Source organism: Carcharodon carcharias, chromosome 16 (assembly GCF_017639515.1).
Source record: "Carcharodon carcharias isolate sCarCar2 chromosome 16, sCarCar2.pri, whole genome shotgun sequence".
Taxonomy (NCBI): domain Eukaryota; kingdom Metazoa; phylum Chordata; class Chondrichthyes; order Lamniformes; family Lamnidae; genus Carcharodon; species Carcharodon carcharias.
This window is the reverse complement of record NC_054482.1, coordinates 46,041,181-46,067,523: the sequence shown is the minus strand read 5'-3', so window position 1 is coordinate 46,067,523 and position 26,343 is coordinate 46,041,181. Positions and strand designations below refer to the sequence as shown.

Sequence of the window (26,343 nt, the reverse complement as noted above, 5' to 3'; positions counted from 1 at the left end):
GAAGTAGGTCAAATGGGAACATGTTGGCAGCAAAAACATTCATTACCATTATCATAACCCATTTTGGTCAATTATTAAATAGACAATAATACTCATTTCTGCTCTTTGTCCTCCCCACCCCACCTGAATCCAAGAATTCCCTATCCCGACATATCATTATGTTTCAAGTCTCCTTTCTTATGTTGTTGATAAACTGGGTTCTGATCCACAGGCTAGAAAGCAGTGCCATCCAAAGCTGTCTCAGAACACTTGCTTCTTATCACATCGCTGTATAATAAATAATTGAATCGAAATGTGAAAGCAATTCATAAACAGATCAGTGGGACATGGAACAACCAGTTAAGGTGCATTGATTGACAAGTATTTCAAGTGACAAGTGTTTAAAGTTCTGCACTAAACCATGGATTTCCATGGGGCAATTTACACCTCACAAAACACAAGCAATTCAGTCCTATTCGCATATAATGTACTACTTGCTGCTTTGTTCTATTTAATTTTGGAGGACTGCATAGGGCTATTCTTATGTTGATTTAGCCATTTTTGAGGCAGTAGCACATTTTGGCAACTTAATTTTCATAGATTTTAACTTTCTATATGGCCCACAGGGCTCCCTGATACAAAGCAAAGAAATCCACAAAGGAAAAAGGCTTGGACATTGTTGCTAAGGAAACCCTGATCTAAACTGCACTTCAATAGGATTTATTATTTTAAAGTAGAATTGTATTCTAACTTGCCCCAGGTACCAACATCCTTTACTTAGATGAACACAAGACGGGTAAACACCTCTTCCCTCCAAAAACAAAAACATTTTAAAAATTGCTCGTCAGCTTTGAATTTTCTGACAAAACAATTTTACTGCAAGTCAGTTGTCTTACAATGTAATACTAACCTACAGTACAGAACATTATGCTGCCATGTGGCCTTGGCAATATGGATTCAAAACGAACACTGTAACCACAACTCTTGCCAAGTTCTTCGCCACGTTCACAACCAACACGTTCTGCAACTGACACAGCGCTAATACGTCGAGGCTGTAAAATAATACAACAGGAAATGAAATACAGGTTTGCATAGGTAAGCAATATTTCCAGTAGCAAAAGGTTCAATACCCAAAACATCAATTTATATTCTCTCAACATATGCTACTAACCAGCCTCCAGAATTTAAAAAAGCCATTATAAGTATTTGATTTGAGTTTTCAAAATACTATGACTTATTAAATTAAAAGTGTATTAACATGCCTGCATGTACAAAAATAGTTATTAAACTTAAATTTGAAGTGTAGACTGTAATAGTGACTTTTGTTGTCTTGTTCTGCAAACAGTCAACCACAAACCACCTGCACCTGTACACTATTTCTATCTAACCCAAAATATCAAGTTGGCATTTGTCAATTTGGGGTCTTTTTGGCAGGTGGATTTGGAAGAGAATGTTTTTTTAAATGGCATCAGGATGTTTTAATTGCCATGTTAAGAGTCTCCAAAACCACAGCAATTTCTACATGTCTAATACACAATGAATTTTATAGTTACCTAAATCCAGAGAACTTAGATAGGGTTTTATAGAGTCGGGTCTGAAACTGTGCAGCTACTAACACAAAGCACCACAAGCTTCTTGTTATCAAACTAGAACCCACTACAGGATTATCAGGAATCAAGTCAACAGGTTGGAGATGGATTAGAAAGGGAATAAGTGGATGAGTATGCTTCTCACAGATACACCTCTTAGTATTTCTCACGCACCTGTGTGACTACAATGTTACATTCAGAACCTCTGCCACTTCTAATGTATTCATCCAGGATGTATTGAGGGACCTGAGTAGTTTTACCACACCCAGTTTGACCTCGAATAATGATAACTGGACTGCAATTGACTGATTTAAGGATTTCATCTTCAAAATTTTTGACTGGTAATTGGCTTCTTTCATTCAGTATCTGCATTGAGACAAAACACAATTGTCAATAACCAACTTCTAATTTAAAAACACAAGTTTAAAAACGACATGCTATTAGGCTTAATTTGCCCCCACAAGGGTGCATTACCCCAAAAGTCCCTTATAACTTAAAACAAGAACCTACTGGTATAGCAACAACCTGCATTTATATTATGCCTTTAAAGTAGCAGAACATCGCAAAGAGTTTCACAGTAGCATCATGAAACAAATCTTAACACCAAGTTGCATAAAGAGATATTCAGACACGGGACCAATATCTTGTCAAAAAGGTCAGCTTTAAGGAGCGTTTTAAAAGGAAGAAAGACACAGATTTAGGGAGGGAATTCAAGGGCTCAGGGTCCAGCCAACTGATGGGCCAGCTGCCAAGAGTGGAGTGATTAAAATCAAGAATTTATATGAATTGGAGGAACACAGCGATTTTGGAAGATTGGAGGCAGCAGAAATAGATAAGAAGGGAACAAGACCATGGGGAGATTTGAATTTTAAAATTTCACCAGTGTTCATGATATGGAGTCTGGTAAGCTGTAAAGAGTGAAGTTAGTTCTGGTTTAGGAACTGCGAGTGGTTTCCCTTGCTCCACCTTTCTGATAATGATAATCCCCCTTTCTGTTATCAACCCCATTTTGGAATTTGAGAACCCAGTGTTTAGATAGCCTAGTGAAGAGTTTACATAGAAATTTCTATGACATTATGATGACTAACTGGAAAAGGTTGACACAAATATACAAAAAAAAGAGAACTTGAAGTCTACTGAGACATAGGGAAGTGGGTATAGATGCAATATTTTTAATGTAATATAAATACTTTAGGAAGGGTTTCAAAGTCTTGGAACGAGTGACAGAGGTTCAAGATAATATTTCATACTATAGACTGCACCTCTGAAAATACTGCATTCTTCCTCACTGTTGCACTGACTATCAGCTGAGGTTGTGTGCTTTAACCCCTAATGGGGCTTAAACTCAATTTCTAATTAAGAAATGAATGTGCTAGGTACTATGTAAATCTGTCAAATAATTCAACACCAGGTCAGTCCTTAAAAATAACAGCTGAAGAAGTTATTATACAAAAGAACTGCAAAGAACATACAAGAAAGGAAACAGTAGTACATACATGTTGCAGGTTGCTATCATTCTGCATCTGATATTGTAGCTCATTCTTTAAATCCATACTGATTTGTTCTGGTGTTGCCTAAAGAAAGTACAATTGAGTCACAATGGCACTTCTAATTAGTGTGGCTATTCAAGACCAAAATGTTTCTAAAAGTAATAAAAACATACATTGAAAAAGCACCTTCTATTTTCATCTTCAAAGTCACTGGGACTGTTGAAATTAATAAAACTGGTAGTATTACTGAGGTAATTGAGTGCTATCTACTGTTTGTGTACAGTGGGGGGGGGAGGGGGGTGTGTGGGGTGAGGCACATGGTTGTCTGCAAAGCAGTGTTTTTGATCAGTTCTTTCCATGGTAGATTGGGCAGCTGAAATTATGGATAGGTGCTATGAGTAGGTGTGAGCCAGCAGACTACTTGATAGAATCATTTACTGTTACTAGTGTAAGGGAAGCAAATACTAGAGACAAATAGAGTGGACAGGTGGTGATGGCAATGAACAGCAGTGCCCAGTGATTTGGGCACTCTTGGTTTTCCAACAGGGGGAGGGGTCTCTCCTTCATTATAGCAGGTAACATAAACGTCAATGTAGTCAGAACATGGTTTACCGTTACGTCATCAATTTCAAGTTTCTAAATGCAAAGAGTATTCATTTATGACTAGGACCTTCTGACGAAATGCTGAGGCTGGATTTGAAAAAATTTGCTTGTAAACTTCATCTGCAAATTTCATGTAACAGAACAAGTCTAGTCAACACTCTTATAGAGAGCAAAATGGTGCTCTCCCTCTTAGGGGAACATGAAGTTAATAACGAAAAGAGAGAGGCTGCCAGTTGCATTTCATCTGCACTAGAAATATTACTTTTGAATGGGAAGACCAAGTCAAACAATGATGTTGCATGGCTTCCCTGCTAGGGCCTGCCCCACTGGCCAGTCTGTCAAAGTTTTATGAGGCTCCCCTGCAACAAAATCCAATAACAGCCAGACAAACTTTATCGAGCTAGAGAATCTAGTGGACCTCCTCATTAGCTTACTCTTTATGCAAGGGTCTTTATTCCTTTTCGTAGATTTTAAAATACTTGGTGTTTCTCAAAATCTGCAAGACTTGCACAAGAACTCTCTGAGCTGCTGTCCACTTCAACTCCTTCCTCCACCCCACAGTACTTTTAATCCCAATATTATGAAGGGAAGTTTCTCTCTCACATTCTGTGGGGTTTCTGGCTTCTGAGCACTCTCTTCTACAGAGTGCCTATTTTAAAACCACAGGGATCACATTTTCCTTCCCTTCTCCGCCCCAAGGACAAGAGAGTTTCTAACAGTCTGCTGGCAAACAGCTGCACACATAGCATGCTGATACATTTGAAGCTAGATTTGTACAAAAAATAGGAAGTTGCACTAAGATTAGATGAAGTCAGATGGGAGGACGCTCCTGTGCGGAATAAACACCAGCATGTACTAAAAACAAAAAAACTGCGGATGCTGGAAATCCAAAACAAAAACAGAATTACCCGGAAAAACTCAGCAGGTCTGGCAGCATCGGCGGAGAAGAAAAGAGTTGACGTTTCGAGTCCTCATGACCCTTCGACAGAACTTGAGTTCGAGTCCAAGAAAGAGTTGAAATATAAGCTGGTTTAAGGTGTGTGTGGGGGGCAGAGAGAGAGAGAGAGAGAGAGAGAGAGAGAGAGAGAGAGAGAAGTGGAGGGGGGGTGTGGTTGTAGGGACAAACAAGCAGTGTTAGAAGCAGATCATCAAAAGATGTCAACAACAAAAGAACAAAAGAACACAAATGTATTAAAGTTGGTGATATTATCTAAACGAATGTGCTAATTAAGAATGGATGGTAGGGCACTCAAGGTATAGCTCTAGTGGGGGTGGGGAGGGCATAAAAGATTTTAAGATATTTAAAAATAATGGAAATAGGTGGGAAAAGAAAAATCTATATAATTTATTGGAAAAAAAAGGAAGGGGGAAACAGAAAGGGGGTGGGGATGGGGGAGGGAGCTCACGACCTAAAGTTGTTGAATTCAATATTCAGTCCGGAAGGTTGTAAAGTCCCTAGTCGGAAGATGAGGTGTTGTTCCTCCAGTTTGCGTTGAGCTTCACTGGAACAATGCAGCAAGCCAAGGACAGACATGTGGGCAAGAGAGCAGGGTGGAGTGTTAAAATGGCAAGCGACAGGGAGGTTTGGGTCATTCTTGCGGACAGACCGCAGGTGTTCTGCAAAGCGGTCGCCCAGTTTACGTTTGGTCTCTCCAATGTAGAGGAGACCACATTGGGAGCAACGAATGCAGTAGACTAAGTTGGGGGAAATGCAAGTGAAATGCTGCTTCACTTGAAAGGAGTGTTTGGGTCCTTGGACGGTGAGGAGAGAGGAAGTGAAGGGGCAGGTGTTGCATCTTTTGCGTGGGCATGGGGTGGTGCCATAGGAGGGGGTTGAGGAGTAGGGGTGATGGAGGAGTGGACCAGGGTGACCCGGAGGGAGCGATCCCTACGGAATGCCGATAGGGGGGGGTGAAGGGAAGATGTGTTTGGTGGTGGCATCATGCTGGAGTTGGCAGAAATGGCGGAGGATGATCCTTTGAATGCGGAGGCTGGTGGGGTGATAAGTGAGGACAAGGGGGACCCTATCATGTTTCTGGGAGGGAGGAGAAGGCGTGAGGGCGGATGCGCGGGAGATGGGCCGGACAAGTTTGAGGGCCCTGTCAACGGCCGTGGGTGGTTAAGGAAGAAGGAGGACATGTCAGAGGAACTGTTTTTGAAGGTGGCATCATCAGAACAGATGCGATGGAGGCGAAGGAACTGAGAGAATGGGATGGAGTCCTTACAGGAAGCGGGGTGTGAGGAGCTGTAGTCGAGATAGCTGTGGGAGTCGGTGGGTTTGTAATGGATATTGGTGGACAGTCTATCACCAGAGATTGAGACAGAGAGGTCAAGGAAGGGAAGGGAAGTGTCAGAGATGGACCACTTGAAAATGATGGAGGGGTGGAGATTGGAAGCAAAATTAATAAATTTTTCCAAGTCCCGACGAGAGCATGAAGCGGTACCGAGGTAATCATCGATGTACCGGAGAAAGAGTTGTGGAAGGGGGCCGGAGTAGGACTGGAACAAGGAATGTTCCACATACCCCATAAAGAGACAGGCATAGCTGGGGCCCATGCGGGTACCCATAGCCACACCTTTTATTTGGAGGAAGTGAGAGGAGTTGAAGGAGAAATTGTTCAGTGTGAGAACAAGTTCAGCCAGACGGAGGAGAGTAGTGGTGGATGGGGATTGTTCGGGCCTCTGTTCGAGGAAGAAGCTAAGGGCCCTCAGACCATCCTGATGGGGGATGGAGGTGTAGAGGGATTGGACATCCATGGTGAAGAGGAAGCGGTTGGGGCCAGGGAACTGGAAATTGTTGATGTGACGTAAGGTGTCAGAGGAATCACGGATGTAGGTGGGAAGGGACTGGACAAGGGGAGAGAGAAGAGAGTCAAGATAACGAGAAATGAGTTCTGTGGGGCAGGAGCAAGCTGAGACGATCGGTCTACCGGGGCAGTTCTGTTTGTGGATTTTGGGTAGGAGATAGAAGCGGGCCGTCCGAGGTTGGGCGACTATCAGGTTGGAAGCTGTGGGAGGGAGATCCCCAGAGATGAGGTCAGTGACAGTCCTGGAAACAATGGCTTGATGTTCAGTGGTGGGGTCATGGTCCAGGGAGAGGTAGGAGGAAGTGTCTGCGAGTTGACGCTCAGCCTCCACAAGGTAGAGGTCAGTGCGCCAGACAACAACAGCACCACCCTTGTCAGCGGGTTTGATGACAATGTCAGGGTTGGACCTGAGAGAATGGAGTGCAGTAAGTTCAGCGAGAGACAGGTTAGAATGGGTGAGAGGAGCAGAGAAATTGAGACGACTAATGTCGCGCCGACAGTTCTCAATGAAAAGATCAAGAGAAGGTAAGAATCCAGAGGGAGGGGTCCAGGTGGAGGGAGAATATTGGAGATGGGTAAAAGGATCCGTTGAACTGGGAGAGGACTCCTGCCCAAAGAAGTGAGCCCGGAGACGAAGACGGCGGAAGAAGAGTTCAGCATCGTGCCGAGCCCGAAATTCATTGAGGTGAGGGCGTAAGGGTATGAAACTAAGTCCTTTGCTGAGCACTGAACGTTCAGCATCGGAGAGGGGAAAGTCAGGGGGTATAGTGAATACACAGCTGGGATTGGATGATGGGGTGGGGACAGAGGGGCGGGCAGGGGTGGAGGGTCCTAGATGGGTGTTGGTGTCGATGAGTTGTTGGAGCTTGCGTTCCTTAGCACTTGAGAGAAAGAGAAAAAGTTTCTTGTTGAGGCGTCGGATGAGCTGAAGAATAAAATGAAACTGGGGGCACGCGCAGCTTTGAGAAAGGGTACGGCGGTGCTGCTGGAGGGAGAGGTCGGGTGTGTTCATATGGCGGTGCATGGCACTGAGTGTGGATTTCAGAATGTGACGGGAACAGCAGTCCGAGAAACGTTTTAATGTCCCGGAGATAACTGTAATCCTGGGTGGGTTGGAAACATGAGGGGTGGAATTTCAGTTGAAATCCACGTGGGGTAAGTCGGAGACGGAGACAGTCACTGAGAAAGGAGATATGGCTGTGAAAGCGGGTTTTAGTAAACACCTTGTCAAACACCAGGAGGGAAATGGAAAGCAATGAAGGTGAGCAAGGCAAAAGAGAGGAACGGAAATCTTGTCGCAGAAAAGAACAGAAATTCTTCATCACCCCCTACTCCTCAACCCTCTCCTATGGCACCACCCCGTGCCCACACAAAAGATGCAACACCTGCCCCTTCACTTCCTCTCTCCTCACCGTCCAAGGGCCCAAACACTCCTTTCAAGTGAAGCAGCATTTCGCTTGCATTTCCCCCAACTTAGTCTACTGCATTCGTTGCTCTCAATGTGGTCTCCTCTACATTGGAGAGACCAAACGTAAACTGGGCGACCGCTTTGCAGAACACCTGCGGTCTGTCCGCAAGAATGACCCAAACCTCCCTGTCGCTTGCCATTTTAACACTCCACCCTGCTCTCTTGCCCACATGTCTGTCCTTGGCTTGCTGCATTGTTCCAGTGAAGCCCAACGCAAACTGGAGGAACAACACCTCATCTTCCGACTAGGCACTTTACAACCTTCCGGACTGAATATTGAATTCAACAACTTTAGGTCGTGAGCTCCCTCCTCCATCCCCACCCCCTTTCTGTTTCCCCCTTCCTTTTTTTTTCCAATAAATTATATAGATTTTTCTTTTCCCACCTATTTCCATTATTTTTAAATATCTTAAAATCTTTTATGCCCTCCCCACCCCCACTAGAGCTATACCTTGAGTGCCCTACCATCCATTCTTAATTAGCACATTGGTTTAGATAATATCACCAACTTTAACACCTATGTGTTCTTTTGTTCTATTGTTGTTGACATCCTTTGATGATCTGCTTCTATCACTGCTTGTTTGTCCCTACAACCACCACCCCCCCACTTCTCTTTCTCTCTCTCTCTCCCCGCCCCCCCCCACACACCTTAAACCAGCTTATATTTCAACTCTTTCTTGGACTCGAACTCAAATTCTGTCGAAGGGTCATTAGGACTCGAAACGTCAACTCTTTTCTTCTCCGCCGATGCTGCCAGACCTGCTGAGTTTTTCCGGGTAATTCTGTTTTTGACCAGCATGTATTAGTTGGACCAAATAGCCTGCTCCTGTGCTGTAAAACTGCTTTCTGTCAGTGTTAAAGCAGATGCTTGTGATTTAACCAGAGTTCAATAGGGTAAAATTTTAGCATATGCAATAAATTAGTTTCTGTAACAAACTTTAACCCCAATATATCATGTGCAATGTACATTTGGTGAACAAAATTCTGTGCCCGCCAACATACTAAGGTGTGCACTTGCATGGCCATGCAGCAAACAGATCACATAATGAAATAAACAAGCCACTAACAGTGAGCCCAAGGGGGACACAGGGCTGAGAATCAAGCAGCAATAGCAAAAACGTAAGTAGCTAGGGAGCACATGGAGAAGTGCAGCCTTGATTGCAGGAGTAATGAGTGCAGGAGAAAGGGAATCTGTAATAGGAAGAGCAACAAGCTTGAACAGAGGGGAGGGGGAGATGTGTATGGAAGTAAGCAAGAAGCTTGGCAAGGGCCCAGAGCCCCGAGAGATGGATTCCAGAAGGTGGAGTTCTCCAGATTCATCAGGCAAAAGTTGTGGGAGAGGACTCAGAAATTCCCAGGTAGCTGTTTGGCCCATGAGGGGATGGTAGGCGCTGAACTGGATGAAAGCAATCAGGTCCATAAAGCATCTGAAAACAAAAACAGAATTACCTGGAAAAACTCAGCAGGTCTGGCAGCATCGGCGGAGAAGAAAAGAGTTGACGTTTTGAGTCCTCATGACCCTTCGACAGAACTTGAGTTCGAGTCCAAGAAAGAGTTGAAATATAAGCTGGTTTAAGGTGTGTTTGGTGGGGGGGAGAAGAGAGAGAGAGAAGTGGAGGGGGTTGGTGTGGTTGTAGGGACAAACAAGCAGTGATAGGAGCAGATCATCAAAAGATGTCACAAACAACAGAACAAAAGAACACATAGGCATTAAAGTTGGTGATATTATCTAAACAAATGTGCTAATTAAGAATGGATGGTAGGGCACTCAAGGTATAGCTCTAGTGGGGGTGGGGAGAGCATAAAAGATTTAAAAATATTTAAAAATAATGGAAATAGGTGGGAAAAGAAAAATCTATATAATTTATTGGGAAAAAACAAAAAGGGGGAAACATCCCCACCCCCTTTCTGTTTCCCCCTTCCTTTTGTTTTTTTCCAATAAATTATACAGATTTTTCTTTTCCCACCTATTTCCATTATTTTTAAATATTTTTAAATCTTTTATGCTCTCCCCACCCCCACTAGAGCTATACCTTGAGTGCCCTACCATCCATTCTTAATTAGCACATTGGTTTAGATAATATCACCAATTTAACACCTATGTGTTCTTTTGTTCTGTTGTTTGTGACATCTTTTGATGATCTGCTTCTAACACTGCTTGTTTGTCCCTACAACCACACCAACCCCCTCCACTTCTCTCTCTCTCTTCTCCCCCCCACCAAACACACCTTAAACCAGCTTATATTTCAACTCTTTCTTGGACTCGAACTCAAGTTCTGTCAAAGGGTCATGAGGACTCGAAACGTCAACTCTTTTCTTCTCCGCCGATGCTGCCAGACCTGGAGTTTTTCCAGGTAATTCTGTTTTTGTTTTGAATTTCCAGCATCCGCAGTTTTTTTGTTTTTATCCATAAAGCATCTCGTTGCATTGCCAAATTAAAGACTTGGATTGATCCCCATTCAGCAGTTTCCAATAGTCCAGAACTCAAACTGCAGACAAATGGCCCAGAAAGGTCCACAACAGCTAAAGGTCACAAACACAATGGGCACAGCCCATTGTGGTCAAATATAAACACAGTCTGGGGTAAAGTCAATCAATGGATTTAGACTCAAGGAGCACCGAATACTTTGTGATGGGCATGTATATGATGCAGACTAGATTGTTAATTATGCACAAATGGCCAATGAAGACTTACCTGTAGCATTCACTGAGTCACATATACCAGCCTGGATTCAATTTGCTTGTACTGTGCCACCCAAGCTCCATCCTTCTGCACTCTGGACCAACCCCTTAACAAAGGTGTTACAAAGTTGATGGACTACTGCAGCACATGGCATCTCACACTGAATCCCTCCAAAACCACATCCAATGTATTCCATCTCCACAATACTAGTGCCCAAAAAAGAATTACATATCTACATGGATGGCCAGAAACTAAAGCATGATCCCAACCCAATATACTTGGGAGTGCTCTAGATAGAAGCTCGTCCTTCCAGGGACATTTGAAGAAACCAGCAAAAGGGCAAAACCATAAACAATCTACTAACCAAACTAGCTGGATTTATTTGGGGTGCTGCTGCCACTCTGGAAATGTAGTGCATGCTCTATCATACTCCATAGAATAGTACTATGCACCTGTCTGCCAAAGGTTATCTCACACATATCTTGTGGACACTTAGCTGAACTCAGCAATGCACATCATAACTGGAACCTTCCACTCAACACCCTCCTCTGACTTCCAGTCCTCACAAACATCATTCCCACATGCATTCACCGACTGACAAAAACTCACAACCTGGTTAAAACCATCCGTGCTGCACCTTACTTACCACTCCATGATGATCCATTCAACCTAACTACTGCCCGTATTCCATCTTAGTATTCGTTATGGAGCACCATCCTCACCCTGCCCCATCCCAAGCAAGATCTACCAGAAGACATCCTTTGGATCAAGGAATAGAAAACATGCGAAGTCAGTAACAGGTTCTTTGTGACAAACCCCATCTATCGAATGGCAGGCTTTGGACTACCACAGCAACAGTGGTCCTTGCGAAACAGGTTCAAGACAGACCAGGACTCCACTGTGCAGCCAATCTCCACAGTTGGAGTCTCAACCCTCATGCACTTGTGGAGAGACACAAACAATGCTGCACGTTACCAAGGAGTGTCCCTTCTACAGACTAAATGATGGACTAATTACCTTAAACTCAGCAAATGAAGAGACTATCATTTGGCTTTGGGGATTTGCACTCACTGAACAAATAATAAAAAGCCAGCCTGGAAACCGGCAAGTTAATTGAAACTACCTAGGTTAGTAGATAATGGGCGAGAGACCATATGATGAGAGTTTAATTTCATCTAGTCAGATGGAAGGATTTTTAAGCTTGTGCATGATCTAGGCCCAGACTTTCAAGCTGTGAGCATTCTCCCACTCCTAAGTGAAAAGGAAACCCAGTAGTCCAGGTGTGGGATGTGTAAGCAGGGGTAGAATGGGACGAGAGGGAGAAGAAGTAGAATGGGTGTGCAAACAGAAAGGTACCATGCACCAAAATAAGCAGTCTGCACAAATTTATGAAAGTTCAGTGACTTTTAAAATGCAAGCTGCCCACGGACAAAAATAGAATTGCTTAGAGGCGTTTGTAGCTCACACAGTATGAAGAAAATTTAGAGAGCGCTTCCTTCCTCACACCCCATCTTGAGAGATCACAAACATACCCTTTTTGAAAATTATATCAATTGCGCTTGTACACTTAATGGCTACACAATTGTGGATTTTACAATAGCCAAGTTTCCAGCAACAGTCACTATTTTCTGGCATCACTTACATATGCAAGAGGCCCTTCATCAATGTTGCTACTGGTCCAAGGGTTCCAGTTGACTTGTGGAGGTGACCATGGTACAACTCCTGCAAAATTCTGTCGAATTGACGGTTCAAAGTGGGCAAGCTTTCCAACAGTAAGTGAAACTGGATTATTCAGGTCTTCGGGCTACAGAATCAAATGATTGCAGATCAATGTTAACAATGTATATGCATAAAAGCTTTGAATGCATCAGTGCACAAATATGGTTCACTCACATAGAAGTCTCAACTGTATTTTGCTTACCATAATCACCCAAAAGTATTTTCTTGGATCAACTCAAATTTAGTTTTTATTTTCCTTCTTTCTCATTAAGACAGAAAGCATCCAGACAACCAAACCAAGCTAGTGATCAATCTGTGACTGATCACCATTCTGACTATGTATTCTAACATTCCACTGTTCGATTGCTTCCCCACAAGGCCAAAACTGAACACTGAAGTAACAACTTGCATTGATTTGTGCCTTTAATGTAGGAAAACATTACACTTCTGTGAAGTGCTTTGGAATTAACCAAAATTGACAGAGGGCCAAAGGAGGAGATATTGTGGGGATATTATGCTGGGGGAAGCGGGTAACTAATCATTTGGTCAGAGGTAGGTTTTGAGTAGGGTAAAATAAAAACAGAGCCATGGAAAGGGGGCATTTTTAGGAAGGGAATTCTAGATATTCAGGCCCACAAGCTGAAGGTCCAGCTTAAGAGACCAGAGTGAAAGAAGGACAGAGTTCTTGGAAGGTTGGAGGTTACAGAGATAGGGAGGGGCAAAACCATGAAGGGCTTTTAAAATTATCATTCTCACGTTCAATGTGATGCATTGAAGGATCATGTGTCAATGTAGATTAGCAAGGGGTGATGGCTGAGCAGCACTTGGTATGTTAGAATATGGGCAGCAGAGCTTTTGCTTACCTCAAGCTAGTAGTGCAGTAGAATAAACAAAAATATAGGTGAAAACAGGTTTCAGAAACAGACTTGCTGAGGCAAGGGGCAGAGAGTGCAGAGGTTATTGAGGCAGAGACAGGCATTCCCCGCAAAGGAAATGATGTGGAATTGACTCAGATGGAGAGGCTACAGTTTGTTTAGTGAAAGACAGTGACAGAAAGAGATGGAATAATTGGCAAGGGTATGCAGCTTGTGGCAGGAGCCAAGAATAATCTTTTTGATCTCCCTATCATTTAAATGGAGGAAATTTCAGAGCAAGTTATGGTGCAGAGATGGAGCTGGGTGTTTTTCAGCATACATGTGGAGCCTTTAGGTGATAAATGTCACCAAGGGGCAGCATGTACATGAGGAATAGGAGGAGGCCAACACTATGTCCTTGGGTGACTCTACAGACAACAGGGGATGGGGTCAGGAGGGCAAGCCATTTCTGGAGATTACATAGCTATGATTGGATAGATAAAGCATAGAACAAAGGCATTGGAGGTGGATGGTGCAGTCAACCGTGTGAAAAGTTGTTACGGACAACAAAGCCATAGGATGTCATTTGTGACTTTTGATTAGGGCCATTTTAGTGTTGTGGCAGGGGCAGATACCTGCTTGGAGAGGTTCAAACATGAAATAACTGGAAAAGATTTGGGAGGTGACAATCAAGGCTTATGAAGAAGAAAGGGAAATTGGAAATGGCGTGGCAGTTTTCAAGAACAGATTGGTTAAGGATTTATTATGGATCTTTTATACCCTCAGGATGGCCCAAAGCACTTTACAGCTGAAGAAGTACTTTTCAAGCAGTTAGTGTTTTCATGCAGGAGCTGTGAAAACCAATTTGGGCATAGCAAGATCCCACAAACATCAGTGTTATGAAGAGATATTAATGCCTATGTCATTGGAAGCTATTTTAAAATTGGAATTATAGTAGGGTCTGTCTGTGAGCATGTTAACTGGATTAAAGCCAGCTAGTTTGGGTGCTTTGATGTATATTAGTTTTGAGATGTTAATGAGATAAATGCAGGGAGAAAAAAAGGTAACATGTACATTTGCATTTGTTGAATAAAGCATTCAAGAGTCGGAGTAAAATCTTGCACCTAGGTGGGGACACCAAACAATGTGTTTATATTACTAATAGAATTGGTAGAATGAAAGGATTATTGTTAGAAAGGTAAAATTTAAAAACCTAGTAAGACAATGGAAGGTTTACATTCAAAGGGGGAGCTAGTTATAAACAGAAAGGAGTTTGTGTGTCAGTCAGAGGCATTGAAGATCTAACCAGCCTGTAAGCCTACAACTATGTCTGCAAAGGAGCCAAATTGCAAGGAAGCTCATTTTGAATTCGTACGGTCAAACGTGCTTTGCCTGGTGTCTGTTTAAAGTCTATTGGTTATTGTTGCCTTGGTGAAGATTTACCTGGGAGTGATTAATTTAGGGATTTGTTTAAAAGTTATTATGGAAGTAACCTGTAGACATGTAATGTGTTTAATTTGTTGATACATTAATAAATGTTTAATCTAGTTTTATATAAAAAACCTTCAAGGCTTGGTGATTTTATTCCTGAATTCAGAGCTGCATCTCAACATACCAATTGAAAATACAGGTTATGACAGTTGTTCAAGTTTCCCTCTGGGATTTAAACAACTCAGCCTTTACCAACTGCTGTGTCATAACATCAGTGAAATAAATGACCACTTCATCCGTTTTTAGGTGTTGGTTAAAGGATAAACATTGGCCAGGGCACTAGGAAAACATCCCTGCTCTTCAAATAGTGCTGTGGGAAGGGCCTCAGTTTCCAAAACTGATGCGTGTTTATTTTGTGTCTTTCCATGCATTAATTTAAACCTGTAACATTCCAGTCTAACAAATGTCCGATACAAAAATGAAATTAGCGAGTTAATAACATTCAATTTGAAAAAAGATAGTTACATTTACTTTTCTCCAAACCTGCCAAATTTCTCCAATACCATTAAGTGTCTCACAGCCATAATACAACGCCTCACAAACTTCCTCCCTCATGTATAACAGTAATGCAAAGAGAAGCAACAGCAGAAGCGAATGCTCACTAAAACCATTTGAGGATTAGATAGAACAGAAACAGGACACAGGTTGACTGGCGCCAGCCATTTTTATTCCACTTGAGTTGAATACTATTCCAGTTTAAATAGGGCTTATTCACTAAGTTGAGGTGGAGGCATCAAATCTCTCTCTGGGCATAAATAATGTCACGAGTCTGAGATCTTTTCTCTACAGAAAAAAGCTTCTCTAACTCACAGCACATCCCAAACACTTCTGATTACAACCAAAAATGTACACCTACATTTAAATTTAGAGCAATCAAGCGAATAAAGTGAGACATCCACTGGGAAACAATGCTAGTTGATGGAGATTAATAGGCTGGATAACAATTTAAAACAAATTCTATAAATGGTTTGCCTTAAAAATGCAATAAGTTTACAAAATGAAAACAGTTTGTGTATTTTTTTTATTTAGATATATATTACATGTAGTTCCCCATTTTGCTCCTTATATCCCTTTCCAAATTCAAGCAAGAAAATCTATTTTCAGGCTTCCACTGATAATAGTCTTTTAAATTGGTCATTATAGCTATGCCAACAGTGGTCCAGTAAAAGATGGAAAAGCTACAGAGGAAGGCTGGATGCCATCATGCAATGGCCCTCCAATATGTGGCATCACTGCTTTGAGCAGTATCAAAAACAGCAAATGAATTTCATTTTATCATATAGAAGATAAACTACGGACAACATTGACACAATATTTTAAACTAACTAGTAACAGGAGGACACTCAAGACTACTTTCTTCCTCTCAATATTTCCAGCAAATTTCAATTCATATATAATTTATAAATATTATGAATACTTACTGGTGGTACAAGCTGCAATCCCAGTTCATGTACAACAGATTCAAGCTGACGTTCCAAGTCACTAGCAATATTTAGATCATATGGTTCCACCTTTAAGAATAAATGACATCAACTTAAAAACCTTTTCACAAGTCAAGAAATCTCAGCAAAACAATTTACAGAAAGCCATTCCAGACAGAAAAAGTTTTCTACTGTGAATTTCACAAATGCTAAACTTTTGAAAGGCCAAAATCTCACTGATCCTCCTTGGACAGTGATTTGCAGAGTCTGTAGCACAGCATTATTCTGAAATATATAGAAATCAGGACACTCCGCACTGTGCTTAGACGTTATGAAATTTCAAAAAGCTTAGATCTGGGGCTTGGCATTAACTATTATTTCTTGGAAGAGGGAAATGAAGTACTTCATACTGAAAACACTCTATTCCACCTCATCTACTTCTTAAAGGCACTGCAGCAAACATTTACTTTCCTTATACGAGTTCATTTTTTCCCTTCTTTTCTTAAAGACATGAACTCATAGCAGACACAAGATTCCATGGGTGCTCATCATCCACCAGTACCCCAGCTATTCCTCATGTATGACAATGATCATCAAGATAGTCAAATGCAGAAATCATCAATGATGAATCTTTTTCTATTCTAATTTCTATCCAACATTCACACTTACAGTAGGGACTACTGGATAATGATCAGGAACCTTGATCCATTTTATCCCCTAATCAGGAGACAAGAAAGCTCACTGCTATGCCTCTTCGACTTGGCTGAAAAGGGAACTGAGGGTTGACAAAAAAAATCTTAAGTCTGCTCAAGTATTCATTGTTAAACCAACTGAGTTAATGTGGAAGCCATTAGAATAGTTATTTTGTCAGTCAGTTTATGGCATCACAAATCAATTCAAACAACCATGACAAAAGGAAGATTTGATACAAGAAAATTTCATCACAAAATAGTGCCTTTATCTTGCACTACAGTAACATGCAATGTCATGAAACACTCACCGTGTTAAATTACTCACCTTTTCTGTTTCTTTTTTCTTTGTGTGTCCAGTGAAAGCTTCAAACACCCCCAGATGGTAAAGCTGTCTGACCAATGACAGCGCACATGACTGTGCAGCCAGTTTCTTATTTGAGCCATGTTCACGGGCTGTGATTCCTTAATAGAGGGAGGAAACAATACAAACAATTCATCTTTCAGCATGAATTTCACAACATTATTTATGCAGCGCATGGAGTTCCACAGGATGCCCTATCTAGCAACTTCAAGGCAAATAAAAATCACTTCAAGCAACGAGATGCTTTAGGATCCCACCTGCTACCATTATAATTACTGGGTTATAAAACTGCAATGACTATTATTCCTGTAGCGCACAAATTCAAGGTTATCGCCATGCAATTATCGCTCATGTATATTCTTCTACAATCAAACTGTTCTTGTAAATTATACAATAAGTTAATTTTCAACATCAGTGAAAATATTTTTTTTAATTATTTTTTAAAATATGTGGCACTCACCATCCTAAGTATTGTAAACTAAACTTGTAACCTTTCAGTCAGTTTTAACTTATTGCTGCTTACTAAATTCCATGTACCTGAAAATGTTCAGCTGGCTAAAAGGGATAATCACTTGAGCAAGTGAAGTTTAGTCAAACTTCAATGGCAACTGATAGACTAGCTACAAATTGTATGGATAAGCCACTATCTTTGACATAACTGTCACGCATTCAGACTGTCATCTTATCAATGTAAAGGATTTACCAAGAATACGACGTGTCTTTAAATAGTTAGCAATCTAAACAGATAATGTACATAAGATTCAAAAGAATTTGAAGTTTAAGAATGGACATGGGAGAGAGAATTATTACTCAACAAAATGTACAACACAAACAAGACTCAACTGTGCCTCACTTCAAGTTCCCCACTTCCAAGTAAGGATTCAAATGGACCTATCTGGATCGAGTTAAAGCTTGGCTGGAAATAGGGTGATGGCCTCAATCGTGAACAGAGATTGCTTTACGCACAGAGTGGAAGAATGCTTCCTAATCCTCGGATCAGTGCATGGATTCCAGTTTGAACCCACATTTCTTTACTGCAATTAAACTACATCAAAAAAATTACAATTATTTGCTGGTAAAACGATGCTTCAGTCATCATCACCCATGAATCATAATTCATCTCAATGCAGAATACAGAATGTGTTTTATTTTCTTCACTGTGATGATAGAACATTATACTTGACAGCAACTGTGGGACAGACATATATACTTAAATACAAGACGAGTCTGTCCAAAATTCCACCTCAAAAAAATCCATGATTCTCATATAAGATGGGGATCACTGAACAAAGCTTCTATCAATCAAGATTCTCACCTTTACGTTAACTGGTGTCTGCAAATATATTTTCGCTCTTCTCAACCAATGTAATCCTATATGCTCTCTCCAAACTTTAGACCTGACACTGGCTCCTGATGTTAAAATTAATCTCACTGCATTTAATCAGTTGGGCATTTTCCAATTTTAAATCAGTTTAAGAAAAGTTGCCATTTAAGTAGCAAAACAGTGGAGGAGCAGAGCAATAAATTACAACAAGAGTTGATATTGTTACTCCTTTTGTGGCTATCAACTTTGGTAAAACTGCTTTGTTAAGAGAGAAACCAACCGGGATGAAACCCTGAAAGAGGACTTGGTCCAAGTTTAGAGAACTGTTCACCTTTTAACCCTGAATGAGGGACATAAAAATTCTAGTCTTATATACAGTAACCACTGTACCTCTACATGCCTAAAGTAGAAACTTGGAATTTTCAATTTCCCAATTTATTGGCATAAAAATATAAAATTTTATTCGCTTCATTCATATATACTGATTTATTCTACTAATCTCCGTACTTATTGGCTTCAGTCTTTCACTGAAAATACAATTTCTCCCCACTTTTGTGAGCAATTTCATTTTTTAAAAAATGTTAGATCAAGAATTCTCATTTTGCTCTTGATTATTTCATTAATTTAATGGATGCATACTGATTTGATGGGCTGAAGGTCCTTTAGACACTACTGCATAGCAGCTAAGCTGTTACTGCAGCTTGTTAAAATGACTGTAAGGCTTGTAAACAAAGTTAACAGTGAAGTTATTCATGTCAAAATGCAAGTGGCTACTTACTTCTTCCCAGCTGTCTCACGTGAATAGTCATCTCTGCAATAAAACTCCTGAAATGACATGCACAACATGAAATTAACCCTGTCGTTTCAGCACTTCCACCATCTCACTGACACCGAAATGTGTAATAAACTTAACTAAATAACGCTCAGCACATTCTGAACAAATGATAAAAGATTTGAATATTTAATTTTTATACTACAGGCATGATTTGATGAATTGGGAATGCAGCACTCTATGCAAAAACGTTGGACATAAGAGATAAAATTGCTGCAAGTAGTAATTTAGAAATTCAAAGAATGAGTTTAAATGTTCCATATGTTCCAGCTTCTAAAGGTGAAGATCAGATATGTCTAAATAGTAAACAAGGTCAAAATTCAAAGGGATTCAAAAACAAATACAACCAACTTCAGTGGAGCAATGCAAATTTTGAGCACAGTACACAATTAGTGGCACAACATTACTGGCTGCTGCGCAGGAATTACAGACCAAGTGTTTACACCAATGTCTCCACACAAGGCGACATTTTCATTTTAGGCACGCAATTAAGTAGAAATCCCAGTGGCAAGTCAGACCCATCTACTTGCATACCTCCAAGGGTAGGGTTACAGAGAAGAATTGGTTTAACTCCCTAGATGGTCATGTATGCACCTTTTAACACAAAAATATTGAGCGGAAGAGAGAAGCCTGAATATCAATTGACAAACAAAAATCCTTAGTTTAAAATGGTTAATTGGGTTTACAACACAGTCTTGACATAAACTGTAAAACTTTTAGTCATAGTTGGTAGGGCATTGATTGTATGGAACTTATTTTTAAGCCCCATAAGCCAATTTTGGTTAAATTTCATCATCTTACTGTGCATCACAGCTGAGTACAGCAGCTTATGTAACCCATCTTTTGCCATAAATAGGCTTAGAAGTATTTGGAAATATTTGCCATACACTTGCGTGGAAGTACTTAATAAATTCCATACTCATTTATGAATCCACTTTTTACCTGTGATACAAACAAAATAAATGACTGATGTATATAACAAAATAACGGTTACAAGAAAGCATTGAATTTCCTAGTTTTGAAGAACTTTGTGCTCTAATTTTAAGTGCCTGAGTTTTTGCATGCAATTTCTTTTTATTTCTGAATCTGATCATAATCAATTGCCATAAACTACCTATTCATCTATGTAGTAAATTCAGACATTTTATAGAAGATACACTTAAAAATAATTGATATAAAAAGGAACTGGAACACATCATGCAAAGATTTTAAGCTGCATTAAGACTTTCTCCATTTATACCTGTAATTTAAAAAAATGTCAGTGAGATGCTTTTAAGAAAAACATTTTCATGCACTTATTATTCCTCTTTTGTTTCATACTTGCACACAATACACTTTGGTAAATGCAACATTATATATATATGGTTAATTTCAACCATGCATTAGCATTTGAATGGAAAACTATTGAGTTGGAACTAGCTTCCTGACTGACCAATTCCATAAAGAATAAAGTAAAGCATGCATTGTCATATCACCCCAATTTTCTAGTGCTTTAACACACGTATCCAAATATGAGTTTTGGTTGCGCAGTTCTAAAGATAACAAGCAAATGATGTGCCAAATAAAGTTACCCCATCAATATTTGACTCAGTCCCGGAATCTAGTTCTTGGTATCCACAGTTTTTCTTCAGCACTATGCATGGGTCTTATTTTTTAAATCTGTATAACTCACTTCTGATCCTATATTTGGTCAACTGAGATCAAGCACAGCAACTTCACGATTCTGAGAAGCCTGTTAATAGGCCCATTATCCACCAATCTTGGATGCCAGTATGTTTCTCTGCCAAGCTCAGTAAAGTTCCAATCTCCATCAGCCCTAGGTCCCCTAGAACACCTATAGGAAAAGTGACACCAGAAATCAATAGCTGTCTATGATTGCTTGTACCATCATCCCTACAATGGAAGGATACCATGTGACAGCTTAGTGCAGCCTAAGCAACGTCACATGTTTGCAAGAGAGGTTTCTGGTGTCACCTCACCCCCATGACAGGTTAAAGCAGTGACAAGTTTGTCACTTTTTAGTTTTCTATCTACACATTATTCATCCCTGTTGTAAAAATATTTGCAATCTAACACACTAACTTTTGAATTCATAGTACCATTAAAGTAGACAGCTCAGAACCTTCTGCCCACTGAGTTTCCAAAGTACATAACTGATGTGCACCAATGTTTTTTGCCCTCAAAAGTAATGAACATTTTGCATACTCAAGATTTTACCATACAGCATAAAAACACAACATTTTGGGAGGTGGAATAGAATTAGGTAATTTAGTACCCTCCCAAAAGTATAGTCAACATAGGAAAGTGTTTATACAGTAGATCCCTGCTACTTGGCCCAGTAAAGTCATAAAATTTTCAAATAAATGGAAATCATCATTTTTGAATATATTACGTCCTGAAGTCCGATAAAAATTCACCAATCTGCTGATTTATTTCCCAAGTAGCAGGTATCTACTATATCATATTTAAGTGTCCTTAGCATTCATAGGGGTACTGGGCAACTACCCCGTAGAAAGCTCTATATAACATGGCAAGCTGGCTGAGAAACATACTGGTACCATACCATGAAGTATGGAATAACTCAGTTTTCAATCAAACAAAAATCATCAGTTACAACTGGAATATTTCTATGACAGTCAGTTTAAGAAAATACTTTTCTCTCACACTAGTTTTCTCACAGGTGAGTACAATGCCCACTTACCTGCTCCTTCAGTTTCATAAATGTATTAGGTTTACATTCTGTCACTTCTGAGTTAAAGGGTCATAATAGTCAATCCTCGTGCTTCAATGTTGAAGTATTCAACACCAATTTAAAAACTTGATGTGATCTAAATAGTACATTATGGCTTTGTTTAGCTAAAATTTCCTTGTTATTCAAATCAATTTTGAGTAACTACGGATTAAAAACCCTAAACATTGAATAGTTGGTGTACAGTTCAAACTGATCAAATGAGGCAAACTGTCTTTTACAGTCCATGTACATACATTTAACATTATAAATTTACCCTGCAGCATTGTCACCAATTTCAATAACAGTATGATGAGGAATATGAGAATGCTGCTGGCAATTCCAAAAGCAATCTCAAGGTGTATTTTCGCTGGTCCTTCAAGTTCCATCTTTTCTGGTTTTTCTCTGCTTATTGATCCTTACATACTTTTCCAAGGCATGACAGGAGATCAAACAGGCAGGAAAAAAGGTCAAGTTTTAAAACAATCTAATACTATTATTCAGAATGGCACTGCAATGACCTGGGAGATTACCAAGTCATCTTTCTCAGTTGCTACTGATACACGATCCAGGGCAACAAGGTAGAAACTAAAAAAAAACAAGAATTTAACTTTTTTGAGTAAAGAAGTTTATTCTTGTGCATAATGCATCTTTGCCATCTAGGTTAGTCTGAATCATGGCAAAAAAAGTTGCCAATGGTTTCTGTTGCATTTTCAAGTTATTTTCAGTTTTGAATATAAAGCAAATTGGTGCCTGATTTAGGAAATTAAAAATACAAGAAATTCTGGCAGCATAAGAAATAAGTTGCATTTACAGAGCACTATTTACATCCTCAAAGCATCCCAAGCACTTCTCAATAAAATACAGTTGAGATGTTGTCATTGTTGTCATGAGAAAAGCAAGCACAGCTTCTTCTTTGGGAGGTTGGTTAAGAGATAAATGTTAACCAGGATGATGCTACTCCTATGGCAATCTTCACATGGGATATTTTATATCCATCTGAAGGGGCAGATGAATTCACAGTTTAATATTTCGTCTAAAAGACAGCATCCTTGACTGCAGCACCTCACTTAGAATATGTGCTTAAATCTCTGAAGTCCGTACTCAATCCACAAATTTCCAATTCAGAGGTGTATGTGCTACCACTGAGCCAACTCTACCCATTTAAAGTAGTTTGCAACTTTTGTAGTTCTTAGAAGTAACTGGAGTAACTATCTTCTGGATTTAAAAGGTCAATATACATTTGATTTACTGAATATGACAGATACAATGTTTACTCTGGAACATCTATTCATTCAATGAGATGGACTGAGTTGCGCTATTCTTGTAGTTTCTGGGAGAATTACTACTTTTATTACAAGCAGATCAGTGCAACCACCACCACCAGTTAAGGCAGCCTGTGGAGGCAACAGTCACATTGTTCCCATTATTGAAAGTTAACTTCATTCCAGAAGAGGGGGATTGGTAGGATACTAATTGACCATCTCAGAAATGCACAAAATAAAAACCATGAAAATTATTATTGTAGAATTGCTCAATTGATTAGTCCACAATTAAAATATGCCAAACCTGTTGTGGTCAGGTCCCACTTGTGAATACTTATAATCTGCTTGAATCTTCTCTTTTTGGAAGAATTGGTTAAGTTGAGCTTTGGCATTTTCAAGTGTCCAGTTGCCATGAAGACCAGCATTCAAATCCAAGCCTTCAGATTCCAGAGTCTAGGAAAAGTAGTTATTTTGTTACGAAGAGTTGTACAAAAATAATGTTACTTTAGTTTTTTTAATACACAAACTGCCCTGGCTGTATTTTCAAAAAGCTTACATAAAACAAACATTGAAGAAAAACAATTATTCCTGCAGTGACTGTCTAAATAGATTGCCAAATACATTGAGGTATTCAGCTCAACTCTTGGTCTGTGGTAAGCTATCAATCTCAACCAGTGTTATACCCAAAGAAAGGGAAAGACGGGTCAAAACTAAATTGGTCAAGGTCCCTGCTCCTACTTGCATAAGATCCATAACAGCAAAGTCATGTTTTCATGCAGTTTCTATATTGAGAAGCAAGAATTCTGCTCATTCTGCTTGTTTCCTAAACCAAAGGCATCAATACCAACTTCAGTACCACCATCACCACCCAGTTACCTCACAACGGATCAGAGATTAAACCTCCTTGTGTAACCCAATGCCACACCACACCATGCACTGACCCACCATGACACCATATCTGATTGTCTATTCTACTGATTATGCAATATAACAGGAGGACATTAATTATGCCTTTTAACAAGAAGACATGAAGTGCAAATAGACACAAATATGAATCCGAACAAAAGGCAATCTGAACTTTCATTTCAGAGGCTTTATCTTTTTTTTTTACAACACATAACTTGGTTCAATCTGAATTCAAAAATTGCAAACAAGAGAAAATGTTCCGATGAAAGGGCATGACCTGAAACCTTAACTCTGTTTCTCTCCACAGAAGCTGCCAGACCTATGTATTTCAGTTTTTATTTTCGATTTCCAGCATCGCAGTATTTTTCTTTAGGGAGATGTTATTTTGTCTGTATTTATTAGTATGTGTTATGCAGAAAATGTTTCCCAAACTACTTTAATGAACATATTGAACTACTGAAGTCAGTCACAGTACAGCTCTACTTAACATATACATATCCCTTACTGCTTGGGCTTCCTGTTCATCTCTTTTCTCATAATATTCCTTTAGGTTGGCTCCACGTTCCCAATAACCACCGAATCCTCCTCCCCCGCCTCCTCCATTGCCAGGACCTACAAAGGCAGAATCATTTTAAGCAACACTTTTAAAGAGCATTATTATAACCTTTTCTACAATACACTCAGGTCAAATTTAAAGGCACTCTGATATTGCTTTTGAATTGCTGGTACCTGACGCACACATCCTGCATCCATATCAATATGTCATATCAATTCAAACCAGAGACATTTTTTAGATCAGCGGCAAAGAACTGTTTTTCACTGGGCTTACCACAGATGGTCATGGCATCTTCATGCATGAACTGGCTTGCTATATTCAATCAAGATGTAGTGCTTGGAAATTTAAAATTAATGGAACTGTTTTTACAGAATCATAAAGTGAAACAGCACAGAAAGGGGACATTAAGCCTTTTGTGCATGGCCTGGCTCTTTGATAGGACTATCCAAGTAATTCTGCTCGCACCCCATTGCCCGATCACACTTTTTTTTTTCCTTTTTAATTATTTATCTAATTCCCTATTAAATCTACTTCCACCACACTTAAAGGTTCTGGTCAATAATGATCTTTAGGATGTTGATGAGGCATTAAACTATGGCCTCATCTGCCCTCTCAGGTGAACTTAAAACATCCCATGGTAGGAGGAGCAGATAAGTTATCCCCAGTGTTCTGGCCATATTTATATCTCAATCGACATCATAAAAATAGATTATCCAGTCATTTTAACATTGTGCACAAATTGGCTGTTGTGTTTCTTACATTAAAGCGTTAACTACACTTCAAAAGTACTTCATTGGCTGTAAAGCACTTTAAGGTGTCTGGCGGATGTGAAAGGTGCTATATAAATTGAAGTCTTGCTTTCTTTTTCTTCTTCCATGAATCTTAAGTCACCTGTACCTGGCCAGAACAACAAAAGCTGGTAGTTGAAGATCAATCCAGAAACAAACTTCAAAACAATTTATGGCGTGCGTTGTAAATTTAAGTGCCCTTTGTTCTACCTGGGTCAGCTTGTTACAGTTGTTCGACTCTCACCTCTGATCCACTCCAGGACTTGACCGCATAATCTAGGCTGACAATACATTATTGAGGGACTGTTGCCTTTGGTACGGGACATTAAACAGATGTCCTCTCTATTTAGGCGAATGTAAATGATCCTAAGGCACTATTTAATAAAATCAGAGCTGTCCCAGTGTCCTAAAACCTAGGCATCAACCAAAGCCACAAAAATAGATTAACTTGTCATTTAGCTCATGATAAAAGCCCATGACTGTAATTCAAAAGTTCATTGTCTCTCAGAGCACTTTACAGCCAAAGAGGAATTGAATGGTGCTATGTAAAAACAAGTCCATTATTTTGTATGACATGTGAAGTTCATCTCTTTGACTTTAGACGAACAAAATCATGCCTGACTATGCACCTCTTCTTTTTAGGAGTGACATTCCAAGCAGTCAATCCCTGACATGGTATATTTAAATTTCCAACAGCCATTATTAAAGGTCCTTGGGCGACTACTGAAACTCACAGTATAAATTGGGTATAGATTTTTTTTAAATGGTGAAGCATTTACTTGGGTAC

The 26,343-nt window shown here is 39.9% G+C and overlaps 1 protein-coding gene across 3 annotated transcripts in view; it reads right to left on the bottom strand.

The window, feature by feature from the left end:
* dhx9 (DEAH (Asp-Glu-Ala-His) box helicase 9) overlaps positions 1-26,343 on the bottom strand; it is an 86,590-nt gene that overhangs the window by 42,579 nt on the left and 17,668 nt on the right. For 2 of the 3 annotated variants that reach the window (XM_041208069.1, XM_041208070.1), the window contains exons 5-13: positions 24,718-24,824; positions 23,611-23,759; positions 19,260-19,306; positions 17,122-17,258; positions 16,105-16,194; positions 12,262-12,423; positions 3,065-3,142; positions 1,743-1,934; positions 890-1,031 (exon numbers count right to left, since the gene is read on the bottom strand). In XM_041208069.1, the coding sequence (XP_041064003.1) occupies positions 890-1,031; positions 1,743-1,934; positions 3,065-3,142; positions 12,262-12,423; positions 16,105-16,194; positions 17,122-17,258; positions 19,260-19,306; positions 23,611-23,759; positions 24,718-24,824 (1,104 nt within the window). Of the gene's footprint in view, positions 1-889; positions 1,032-1,742; positions 1,935-3,064; positions 3,143-12,261; positions 12,424-16,104; positions 16,195-17,121; positions 17,259-19,259; positions 19,307-20,985; positions 21,123-23,610; positions 23,760-24,717; positions 24,825-26,343 lie in introns of those variants that run through there. The other variant, XM_041208072.1, reaches the window with a different exon arrangement.